Here is a 13,935-nt window from a genome sequence, read left to right as displayed (position 1 = left end):
TCCAGTCTCACTGAAGGTACCTTCTTAAATATTCCCAAAATCACATATAATTCTCATAATAATTCGACGGCTGCGGGTTTGATTAAGGGCGGTTTCCCCGATTGAAACCGTACGCGTCCATCGATTCGGACACCTCAATGGTCCTCGCTCGTGGACAACTGGGCCCAGCTTTAAACAATAATATTCTTATATTCGCATAAAACAAAAAACGTAAATCCGATATGGCTCCCGATATCAGTCTGCAGACTTATATTTATACTATTTATGTTGCAACAACCTACTCTCCACAAACAAAAATCCCGATATAACTTCTTGCAACATGACGACTAATATCCTAACATATTCTAAAACTTAATTCTACAACCTATCTAAGGGAGGGGGAGGGGAATCTTAAGTCTAAACTAATATTATTATTGTATTTTAAAAAAAAGTAAATGATTTTTTTTTCTCAATCATATACTTCTACGACGAAAAAATCTTCTACTCTACCAAAATGAATCATGTCGTATCGATCTAATTTCTTATGAAACGAGCCCGGACGTTTCATGAGACAGCGTTACTGCTTGTCCCGGCCGCTCGGACTAAAGCTACGTCAACCGACGACCGAGTTGCCTACGGTATATTCATATACAAAAAAAAAAATACTATTGAAAATAAATCATTAAAAAAAGGTGGTGAAGGCTTCGACACGATCCCTCAATTTATATATTTGTTCATACAAATATACCTATTCTTGATTCCTAACATCAAGTTCGCCCTATCTCTAATACTCCGTTCATACTTATTTCCTTTATTAATTTCCTCATTTCATTTACTCTATTTGCCATATCGGACCCCTTAATCAGGATTGGGCGGTCAAAAACACGAGCCAATAACTATTGACGAGACAGAATTAAAGTATTTTCAAAAAAATAAAATCGTATTTTGTCCATATAAAAGGGCGTCACGAAAATTAACAACACGCCGACGGTATAAACTAACGCGATAATACACTACAAACGTTCGTTTGGTTTGATTTACGGTGACATTATCAATAAACAAAAAAACAACACGACGAAATAATAGTTTACCCTCGAATCATTCTCATACTTAACATAAAACTATTATACTTGATACATATACAATCGGGCACCATAACATAATTAACTTTTTAATTTGCCCTCTATACTCTCATTACCTTGTAGCAAAGGCTATAAACTCTATCCGTAAACCAAACCAAACCTTTCGCGACGTACGGCTAAAAAAAACGACACAACGATATATACATATATAAAACAAAACATTATTCGAATATATTAAAGTGGCGAACAAAACGGATAATGCAATAATGATAAATAGGATACATAGGTAAGAACAAATCGGTTACGCGTATGATATAAAAACTAAGTGTTATGGAATAATAAAACATTAAAATTAATAAGAATTAGACAAACGTGAAGAAGAAAAAAAAACTACTAGTTCGAAAATAAAACCAGCGAAAAAAAAGTGTCACTGGCCGTTCTAGCTGTATGACGCACACAACTAGAGCGTTTATCCAACCGTCGGGTACAGGTCCGTACTTGGCAAGACCGAGTGAAACCCTTACCAGTGTCCCTGCGCCCGCAGAGATATGACTTCTAAAAGACACTTTGTGCCTGCAATCTGCTCTAATTAACGAAGGTTGGCTAGTCCTTTCGTTACCGTGCCGCATACGATGTATAACTGGACTGGTCGCGATAGCCGTTGTGATCGTTATGCAAAGAAATCATATCCCAATCCTACATTAGTAGGATCGGTCGGATAAAGCCGCGAATAGAGCACCAGACAATGGTGACCCGGCAGAACTGAGGCCAACATTAGTACGCGTAATAATAACAAAAGAAAGAGAGAAAATATTTAAAAAAAAGAAACATTATCAAAAATCAAATTATTAAACTAATAATCATAATCAAAATTATTAAAACTAATTCATTATTGCATCATCTTACAAAAAAAAAAACACGAAAATACACGACGTTAAAATATAAAAATAAAAAAAAAACTATACTAATACTACAAACCAATTACTCTATACCTATTTATTACACAACATCCAGCTGGTCAGATATGAATAGCATGCCTATGTTTCAACTATTTGAAAAAAAAAAAAGTCCTTGTTAAACTAACAAATCCGAATCGGCACTGTCTGCCTGGCTCAAAAAACTTTGACTCTCTGCACGCGTTTCGTACGCGCCAAACATCTCACCCGTGAGTTTCTCAAAATTCTTACACTTTTACACATAAGGCACGCTAGTCTTTATGCTAATTCTCCCCCGTAAAATTACTTAAAAATAAAACCAACGATAATAGCAATTTGTTAAAACTTGTTAAATTGCTAATCCTACGCTTGACTACCAAAGTGACAAAAAACTTGACTTGTTCGGATAACTTTCAAAAACTTTTAAACTGATTAATTTATTATAAAATAATTTTCAACTAAATTAAATTTTTCTATATAAAATAAAAAGTAAAAATTCTTATCCTATGAATTTAGTTGAAAAAAAAGTTAACAAATTATTTAGCTAAACTCTCATAAGAGTTTAAGTAATTTACCAACAATAACATAAAAAAGAAAGACACAAATTCTTATCTAGTAAACAATTAACTTATTTAAAAATCCTAACTATTAATCTATATAAGTAAAGAAAACTTAATATTTTTTCTACAACTTTCTTGGTCTACATAATATTCTGAATTAATAATTCAAAAAAAATCACAGATAAGAAACCTAGACCTTAATTTAATTAAATTCTCCTAACTATTTTATTCATAGCACGTAAAAAGTAAAAAGTAATCTTGCCTCATTCGTCTTTAAAATCGAAAAATTTGGTAATTACAGGGTTTGTTAACAACCGCGAATAAAAAGAAAACTAGAACAAAAATAAATGAAAACCGCTCAAACTATTTGTGTTTATCTGTATTTATATCCGTACTTATGTTTATATTATTAAAAATGACAACAAATGCATTATGCGCGCGAACATTCTCAAACCGTTTAACAATCACTGAGTGTGAGTATGAAATTTTGGACTTGTACGCTATGCCTGTGTCGCGCACAGGTCAGGTCAAAATCACTGAAAAAAGATACTTGAAAGTTAAATTTCTCCGAAAAGTGGCCATGTGTTTTGCGTGACCACGCGTATCTGCGCTAGAGTGTAACATATTTGAGCTTACTAGAAAAAATATATTCGACAATTTGAATATTATTTTAGAAAACTAAAAATATTTTTGTGGATATATTAACGCGATTTTTATAATAAAAAGAATAAAATGAAGAAAAAAAAAATTGCAATTACATCTACGATTATGTGAATTTATAAATTTTATTTATTTATTTATTTTTTTATTGCTTACTATTCAAACATAATAATGTAATAATTTGTAATACTGTAAAACAAAAATGGGGAGACAAAAATAGAATTAACTTAATAGAGCAAGAATTAAAATTGAATTCGATTAGAAAAAAATACAATTTTGTTATTTTATAAATTTTATACTATTGAATATTCAAAACTATTTGCAAAGCACCAAAAAAAAACCGCGAAAAGTATAATAAAGTTTAACAAATCCATTAAAATACAACAACTAATAAAGTTTCACACTCACGCCTTATTTAAAATCAAATCAATGATTTATAATCTTAAAATATCGGGATACGCGCTTTTAAGAAACTTAACTACAGATAAACACATGTAGCAATATACATACGAAAATACACAAGCATAAAGAATTTGCGCGACGTTTAAAATTTGATTTATTCCTACAAACTTTTATAAGAATTATGAACACATTAAAATACAACCGAACACGTAAACAGTGGGAGCTACTCGCTTGGTTTTTTATTAAATATTATTAAATATAAAATAAAAATTTGTAAGTTGGGGATCGAATGCGTTTTCACCATTGTGACGAGATGGGGTTGAAGCCCCCTTCTTGGGGTATGCAATGGCTGCCAAATATTATATTCTAGCCTTGCAACCCCTTACGAAGGGCTTACTTCAACACTCCAATCGCCCGCTAAAGTACCTGTAATTACCTGTGGGGGTTAGTAGCTACTATACGAATGAAACCAAGATTTCTTTTATAACTAAATCTATTAAAATAATTAATAATACATTCCGCATGTATTTGTGGAACATGACCGTACTTGCATAAGGTCATGTTCCCTAACTAATACCACTTATTCTTATATCATGGTATATATGCTTATATGGAGATATGAGGGGAGAATAGCTACAGCTTATAATTTACATTATCTGACCTTTAAGCTGGACCTGTCTTGTTGCACAACACACACACACAACTATACACAACAATAAGGCGTTCGCCTATGGGATACGTCTTCGTTGGCTCTAACTTCTTAATTGCCAGGATCTCCGGAGCGTCTCTCTGATGGACCCCAAGAACCAATAGGTAGTTAGGGGTAGTGGTAGGGATGGTCCCGTACCCTGGGGTTGACGACTATCAGGCGACAATAATTATCAATACGACGATAATTATGATTATCGTCACAATATATATATATATATATATATATATATATATATATTTGTTCATATATTTGATATTTTTATATTTTCTAGGAGACATTAGTCAACTCGGTTTCCTTGTACATGTCTTATGTTCACACCACAGTTAACGATATGTCCATCTCTTATTTGGCAAACGAGAAAAGGTAATAATATTATAATAGATTTTTTAAAATATTGTTATTTTCCCAATATCATTTTGTTTTGTTCAGATACAACTACACGACTCCAAAATCTTTCCTGGAATTGATATCTTTATATGGAAAACTGTTGAATACAAAAAATAAAGAGATCAAAGATCGTATTATACGTTTGCAGAATGGTTTGACTAAATTGGAGCAGTGCGCTGAACAAGTCGATGGATTGAAGGTAAATAATATAAGCAACTTATATAAAGCCCGGTGCCCAGAACACGACGCCAGATTTTTTGATTAGCAACGATATGATAAATCATAATTTACGATTTTGCCCAAAATATTTTATGATCTTGCCAGCAAGATTTCACGTTTAAGCTCTCTATTCACAACAGAAGTATTCTTAACATAATTTCTGTCTAGAAAATTCCTGCCGTATTTTACGAATAGAGTATGTCCTGGTCGGCGATGGGTGAACTGTTTTTCGGCCGATAGTTTTTATTTTGTGAATAGCTATTGTGTATATGTAGCCAAATGATTTATTTTTGGGAAACGCAGTTCATTAATTTTAAAATATTCAAGTCTCCGAAAAAATTTAAATATGAATTTTTGCAAATTTTAGTAATTTTATCTGAAATATCAAAAAATTTCAAAATTTTCAAAAAAAAATCAAATCGTTTCATTTCAAAAATTTCGAAATTTGCAAAAATACTCGAAATTTATGAAAAAAAAAAAAATTTGCGAACCTTTTTAATATTTTTATATCAATATTAATTATCCGATAATGGTACTGATTTTCAAAATCAATAATTGTTATATTAAACTGAAGCATTTTATTATCTTTTAATTATTATTATTTAACTTAATCCTGATCGGATGCTATACATATATGTTTTTGTTTACAATTCATACAATTCTCTGTTTGTACACTTATAAGAATTAGTGTATTTTAGACTTATAAAATATGAATTGTGAAATTCACAGTATATATTTATAATAATCTATTTGAAAATGCACGAAATAACTATTTAATAAAATAACTATATCATAAAATAAGTGAAAATCTGGCGCAAAATTCTTGCCCACCTTACCAGAAAACTTGTAAGAATTCATGTATGAAGAAATACTGGCGTCCTGTGCACCGGGCTTAATTTTAAAATATTCTATCTCCGAAAAAAATTCAAAATTCTAAAAAAAGAATTCAAATCGTTTTATTTAAAAAATTTCAGAATTTGCAAAAATACTCAAAATTAAAAAAAAATAAAAAATTTCGAATTCAAAATGTTTGAAATTTAAAAATATTAAATTTTTTATATAACTTTTACTAAACTTTTCATTACTTTTTTAATATAACAATATTAATTATGCGATAAAGATAATAATTTTAAAAATAAATAAATGTTATGTTAAGCAGCATTTTATTATCTTTTTATTATTATTATTTCATTTAATTCTTAGAAATATGAGATTTTATGGATTTAAAAATCAATAAATGTTATGTTAAGCTGCAGCATTTTATTATCTTTTTATTATTATTATTTTACTTAATTCTTAGAAATATGAGATCTCATGGATTTATCCTGATCGGATACGATACATATATGTTTATTTTTTACATTTTATACAATGCTCTGTTTGTACACTTATAAGCATTAGTGCATTTTAGGCCTATAAAAATATGAATTGTGTTAACCACAGTGTATGTTTGAATCTATTTGAAAAAGCACAAAATTATTATTAACCGAAAACTTGGCGCAAAATTCTTGCTCATCTTACCAAGAAACTTGACAGAAATCCTGTTACAAGGAATACTGGCGTCGTGTGCACCGCAATGCAATTTTTATATTTATATTTATAATAACCTATTTGATAACGCACAAAATTATAATTAATCATCGAATAAGTGAAAATCTGGCGCAAAATTCTTGCTCACCTTACCAGAAATATGGCGTCGTGTGCTTAAGGGCTCAAGACAGTTCCTATATAGTGAAAATAATGTTGCCAGTTCAATCCACAACTTGTAAAAAATTTTAATTGTGTTTATTATTTTCTTCAAGGTTGTATTAGCAGATCAAGAAGTTATTTTGCGAGTGAAGAACGAAGCTGCTGATAAACTCATTGTTATTGTTGGAACTGAAAAAGAGAAAGTCGATAAGGAGAAGGAATTCGGTAAAAAAATTTGAACATACTAAAATTATATCTTCATTTAATATTCCTTATTAAATTCCTCGATCTTTTTTCCAGCTGCCGAGGAAGAGAAAAAAGTGCGAGTCATCGAAGAGGACGTCAGCGTCAAGGCGAAAATCTGCGCCGAGGATCTCGCAAAAGCCGAACCGGCCCTGATTGCGGCCCAGGAGGCCCTCAACACGTTAAACAAAAATAATCTGACCGAGTTGAAATCTTTCGGTGCTCCACCAGAGGCGGTGGTCAATGTTTGTTCGGCTGTACTTGTACTGTTTTCGAAGAAGGGAAAAATACCCAAGGACAGGAGCTGGAAAGCCTGCAAGGTAAAGGATAATTGATGGTAATAAAACACTTTACTATAGGGAACGGGCAAGCTCTCCTCTAGCGGATTTTAAGTGCAACTTGGATTCCAACAAATATGGCGGATGACACATTTATGAGTTGAATTTGCTGTCAACTAATATTTGTTTTGACGTAAAACGTGCATTTTTAGGTTAAACATTTAATAATTGATATTTCTTACATTTTTTCATCATTTCTCGGGCGTAATAAAAAAAAGTAAAATCTGGATGTGCTGTATTAACTGACAAAGGTAAATTCATGAGTAAAAAAGACAAAGTTTTTGATTGTACTTTATAGTCAGGATTTTCATCAATATGGACTGAGTTAGACAAATTAATAAATATAGCAGTACTTGTGCATATGCTATTTGTTTAAAATTAAATTTAAAACGGATTACTTTCACCAGGAGATATTAATTAAACTCACTTTGAAGCTAGTGTGCGTATACATGTAGAATGAGTCATACACAGAATGAAAATTTTAAAACTTCTATGTAATATACCAAAGGACTATCAATTTTCTGGTGAAAATATTGTTTTTTTATGTCCTATTTTGGTGAATCTTCAAACTTTCATTATTGGATAAGATGGGGATGGTAAATGAAAGAAATGTTAATTTATATTAGATTAAATATATATGTATCATGACTGTTAGCTTGTATAATAATATTAACTGTACATAAATGTTATATGTAATACATAAATTGAAAGCTTTTGGAAATCAAAGATGAATACTTCTTATATGTACTTAAATTAATCTGAAAGAAAAAACATTGAGAGCATATAATTTAAAGTATAAAATTTTAACAGGTATGTAATATTAAATTCACACAAATAATTACCAATCTATGGAGGAGACCCTCTTCTATCAATATTAGCAAATACTGCTCATCGGTATAAAATTTTGGAGAAATTCTTCAACCGTGCATATACTGATACAATAGCTTCCTAAAACTTTTAAAAGTAATATCTTTTTATGCAATAAAACAAAACATACCTGCAGTAATGCAATAATACAAAACAATTAAATCAAATCAAATTGCAGTGTGGAAATCCTGTAAGTCCTGACATCCTATCAAATATGAGATTCATTCTGCAACAAAGTACTAATAGAAAGATCTAAACTTTGTTCAGCTGATAACACAACATGCAAATCATAAAATATCTTATGGCCTTGTCTGAAAATTTTATCATACCTTTAAGCAACACATGTTTGTTTTAATATGGTGGTCAATAGCAAATACATTTTAATTATGAGTACATACCTCAATGAATCTATCCAACGAAGCAATTTATTTCTTCTAACGTTAATTATAACAAAATTTACTTTCTTATTCATGCGCTTTCTTCACTTAATATACGCACATGATTGGTGACTCAGATATGCCGCATTATTATTAGAAATAAATAAAAAATTGCGATTATAAGAAGCAATAACCATCTTTAACAAGCACATAAGTTTGAATAAAACCTGTCAAAATACGAAATAAAACCTGTCAAACGCCATCTTGTTTGGAATCCTTGTTTGCACTTTTTCGCCACCCCGAGAAGTCATGGCGTTTTCACTGACATTTTTATGAGCTTGCCCGTTCCCTATACAAAGTACATTCAGCTACATTTGTTACAGTTATATATTATTTGACTGCGTGAGAAGGATCGCTATCCTGCGATAGCACCTTCTTAGATGTCATATTATATTTTGTAGTAAATCATTGCAGATTCTTTTTTTGAGACGCTTTGGTGATAAAGGCTTGAGCTAACACATTTGGATGACGACTTAGACGAGCTTAATAAAACACTTAATTTTTTTTATTACAATATTAACTTTGCGCAGGGTAAGAGTGCATCCATTAATCACGTGATCGATTTTTTAAGAATTTTTGGACCCCTCTCCCCTTTGGTGATATTCAAAATTAACCCTCCTTGAGGAAAAATTGTAAAATTTGATTTTTTTAATATGTTTGAATTTAAAAAAAAAATACACGTAATATCTTACTATACCTCTTCCTCCTTACTATACGCCCCCTAAGTTATTATATTCGTTCAATAATCGTAAATATTTTTTTTTGCATATCTTCACGTTTCAGAGGTTTCTGAACATTTTGGCTTGCTTTAGAAATCATGGATGCATGTGTGTGTGCGTGTGTATATGTGGATACAATTTTTTGTCGACAATTCCGGGAGCACGGATCAATCGATTTGAATGATTCAAAAAACATTCGATTCCTATTGATAGGGAGATTTGTCAATTAGTTTTTAGTAAAGGCAGGTCCGGCCGTTTCGGAGACAGAAAATAGAAATCGAGTTTTTGAGAGAACGGAGCATCGGTTTGATTTGATTTTGATTAAAAAAACATTCAATTTGTAACGATAGGGTGAAGTGGTTATTAGTTTTTTGCAAAGGCAGGTCCAGCGGTTTTGGAGATACTGAGCTAAATGTGCAATAAATGGCAGTTTTTGAGAAAACTAAGCGTCCGATTCAATTGATTCAAAGAACTTTCTGCTTGTCTTAACAAAATAATTGATTTTGGAAATAAAAATTGTTTCATTTTTTTTTTTTTTTAATTTTTTGTATATCGAAAATAACTCATATTTTATTTTTAATTCTGACTATAGTTCTAATATACTTTGAACAAATAATTTCAACTCTGCAATTCAGTTTATATAATTCTTATAAATATTAGACAATGTTACAATATTTATAATAATCTATTTGAAAACATTCAATATTCCTCGAACATTTCGTTACGGTACGGGAAGTTACAGCAATTTGCCTTAAGGCACGATGCCACCCACCCCACTAGTTATAGTCTGTTTCAAAACATTTCTCGAATATTTTCTTACGGTACGGGAAGTTCCAGCAATTTGCCTTGACGCACTATGCCACTAGTTTACTTCTCGTAGGATAAGTATAGTAATCGCAAAAAAATCGTTTAATAAAAATATCTTCATGTTTCAGAGGTTTCTGAACAATTTGGCAAACATTGATGTATGTGTATGTGTGTGCGTGACGATACAAATTTTCGTCGACGATTTCGGAAACACGGTTCAACCAATTTCAATTATTCAAAAAACATTTGATTCAAAAAACGCGCTTCGATATTTTGTCTCTATGCAGCTGAAGCAGTGGGATTACATTGAAAAAAAGTTCAAAATTTCCAAAATATTTCAAAATAAAAAATCATTTTTTTCCAAAATTTCTCAAAAAACTAGTTTTTTTTTAAGTTTAAAAATAAATTAATCTTTTTTAAAAAAAATAATTTTTGGTACGGGAAGTTCTAGTAATTTGCTTTAAGACTCGATGTCATACACCACTAGTTTCATCTGATTTTGTTTTTAGGGTATGATGGGAGACGTCAACACTTTCCTGAACAACTTGGTCTATTACGACAAAGAAAATATTCATCCGGATATCATCAAAGCTGTGCTGCCTTATTTAAAGGTACAATTTGATCATTGCATGCATTTGATAAAAATATACTTTAGGAGTAAATATTTTACTTATAATTTCTATTTCCCAGGACAAAGAATTCGATCCGGTGAAAATTCTTGCCAAGTCTGCTGCAGCAGCCGGTCTCTGCGCTTGGGTCATCAACATTTACAAATTCTACGAAGTTTTTGTACACGTCGAACCTAAAAGAAGGGCTCTTAATGCTGCCAATAAAGAGCTGCAGGACGCCAGGACTAAATTGGAGAAACTGACCAACCAGATTAATGTAAGAGATAGATTTATAAGAAACTAGATGACCCAACAGACGTTGTCCTGTACCCATGCCTACAATTTTTTTAATATGATATACTAATATTTTACCGTTCACCTAAAACTAATAATTATTGTTTTTTAAATTACTCTTCACGCCGAAATTGCATATACATTTATAATATGAGCGATGTTAAATGTAGAACTACTTTAAGTAAAATGATGAGTCTCAATTCTCACGCTATATTGGAAATTGAAGTCTTTTAAACGGTATAACATAACCATAACCATAACATAACACTGGTACTTCATGCTGGATTAAATTAATTTAATTTTTTATTATTTAAGATATCCAAAATTGCATATTAAACTTCTCCTGATCGATATCGTAAGGGCCGAATTGTATGTATTCATCCCATTTCCCATTTGCTGTTATAAAGTTAAATTTTTACGAGTTTTAAAAATATTGTGGTAAGATTAGTAAAAGATGCAAAGAAAATATATATTGAAAATTTAATATCCGAATCTTGTGTGGGCGCCTCCTAATGCGTGCACTCGTATTTTTCCCATGAATCGCATTAAAGGTAGGACCGGCCCTGATTATTTTTTAATTTCATATTTTATTAATTTGCCATATCCTGTTCATATGTGTATCATTCAATCTGCCAAAAATACACTATATTCAACTATATTTATATTATCTTATTAACTTATTTCCGTAGGGCAAAAAAATCGAAAATGAAAATTTTTATATATCTTTACGTTTCAGAGGTTTCTGAATATTTTGGCATACCTTAGAAAAAATGGATGTATGTGTGTGTGCGTGTGTGTATGTGTGTTCGGATACAATTTTACGTCGACGATTTCGGAAACACTGATCAAGCGATTTGAATAATTCGAAAAAAAATTCGATTCGTATTGATAAGGAGACGTGCTGATTAGTTTTCGGCGAAGGCAGATCTAGCCGTTCCGAAGATACGGGGCAAAAAGTGAAAACTGACCAAATTTTCATGAAGGCAGGTCTAGCGGTTTCGGAGATCTAATGAAAAAAGTAAAAAAAATGCCATTTGGCGGTCAAAAATGATCATTAGACATATGCACATCAAATTATCAGATATTTTATAGAGATTTTAACAATAAGCATAAATTTTGTTTGCATTCCTATGAGTACCAATGTTTATTCGTTAGATGGCGACGCGGCGCTTACGCGCTTTGACATTTTGTCTCTATGCAGTTAAAGCAGTACGATTGCTTTGAAAAAAGTTCAGAATTTCCAAAATATGTCAAAATAAAGAAAATATTTTTTTTTCAAGAAAAAAATTTTTTTTAAAAAAGGTAATTTTTTGTCAAATTCCTATCTTCTCAAAAATCTAATTTTTTTGAAGTAAAATTTTTTCAAAAATGTTAATCGTTTTTAAAAAAATAATAATATTTGGTACGGGAAGTTCCCGCAATTTGGCTTAAGGCTAGATGTCATGAGCCCCACTAGTTATTTTAATTTCTGGCACAACTCAGCTCCTTTTTAGCAATAATATTGCAGACATTTCATTTATCTCATTCATAATCATAAATTTATTATACATATTCTAATATTGTCTAGGTTCATTTTTAATGCAAACAATGACATATCGTTTTTTGGAAATTTTTTCATTTATTTCTACAATATTGCGCATACATCCCAGTACTTTATAATCACATACATCCTAGAAAATTTCCTTAACAAACTTCAGAAAGATTTATCATAATCCGAATAATCGTTTACGAGGAGTATACAGTGAGTGCTTGTAATTTAATATGAACTTTATATAATAGTAATAAAGCTCAAATTGATTCTACGTTTTAGTTAAAAAACTTTTGTATGAGAGGGCTGATTTTGGGGTTTTCCCGGAAATTATTCGATTTTGTCTCGCCGTAAGAACCATCCTTGGACTTGAACGAACATTTTAAAAAAAGAATTGACTAAATTAGTCCAGGAATTTGTCGAGTTATGCGTTTACCAACGCATTTTCCGATTCATTTTTATATATAAGATACTTCTTAAACAAGATGATAAATTATAAATTGTGTCCATTTGTATGACTATTACCTTTTCTAGTTCCTGGAAGAAAAATTGGTAGTTTTGACGATTTTGATATTTTGCGATTCATTTTTATATATAAGATACTTCTTAACCGAGATAATAAATTATAAATTGTGTTCATTTGTATGACTATTACCTTTTCTAGTTCCTGGAAGAAAAATTGGCAGTTTTGACGATTTTGACATTTTGCGATTCATTTTTATATATAAGATACTTCTTAACCAAGATAATAAATTATAAATTGTGTTCATTTCTATGACTATTACCTTTTTTAGTTCCTCGAAGAAAAATTGGCAGTTTTGACCAAAGAGTTTGATGAAGCGATGGGTGAAAAAATGAAATGCCAAGCCGAGGCTGATGCAACAGCATTTACTATCGATTTGGCCAACAGACTTGTTGGAGGTTTGGCTTCGGAAAATGTCAGATGGAGACAATCTGTCGAAGAGTAAGTGTTAACAAATATTTAGGAATGATAACTTTGACTGATTGGTTCTGTTTTTGTTTAGTTTGAAGATGATGAATATAACAATCCCTGGCGATATTTTACTGGTCAGCTGCTTTATATCGTACGTCGGATGCTTCACTCGTCGATATCGTGTCGATTTACAGGATAAATTTTGGATTCCTTACTTTGAAAAAATACAGGTAGGGTAAATAAAAAATAATATGCGAGGATTCAAGTAATTCAAATCGGTTTTAAGCTCAGCAAATTAATACATTCAGAGTCTTTTTTCCTCAGCCAAAAATTCCTAGAACCGGCGGCCTGGATCCTCTGGGTCTTTTGACAGACGATGCCCAGATTGCGTCCTGGTGCAATGAAGGTTTACCCAGCGATCGTATGAGCGCCGAGAACGCGACAATACTCACAAATTCTGCCAGGTGGCCACTCATGATCGATCCTCAGTTGTAAGTAAAAATAGGACACTAACATTATTAACTTCCCGAACGAG

The 13,935-nt window shown here is 31.3% G+C and overlaps 1 protein-coding gene across 1 annotated transcript in view; it reads left to right on the top strand.

The window, feature by feature from the left end:
- The window catches only part of LOC113370173 (dynein beta chain, ciliary-like), a 111,733-nt gene that overhangs the window by 79,235 nt on the left and 18,563 nt on the right, over positions 1-13,935 (top strand). The window contains exons 68-70 of the mRNA XM_026610849.1: positions 13,261-13,430; positions 13,492-13,630; positions 13,725-13,891. Coding sequence (XP_026466634.1) covers positions 13,261-13,430; positions 13,492-13,630; positions 13,725-13,891 — 476 coding nt within the window. The remainder of the gene's footprint in view (positions 1-13,260; positions 13,431-13,491; positions 13,631-13,724; positions 13,892-13,935) is intronic.

The sequence above is a fragment of the Ctenocephalides felis genome, unplaced genomic scaffold (assembly GCF_003426905.1).
Source record: "Ctenocephalides felis isolate EL2017-DRISC unplaced genomic scaffold, ASM342690v1 CF-g0.4_SCAFFOLD_00845, whole genome shotgun sequence".
In the NCBI taxonomy this organism is placed as follows: Eukaryota; Metazoa; Arthropoda; class Insecta; order Siphonaptera; family Pulicidae; genus Ctenocephalides; species Ctenocephalides felis.
Note: the sequence above shows the minus strand (reverse complement) of the source record. Positions and strands in the feature narration are given on the sequence as shown.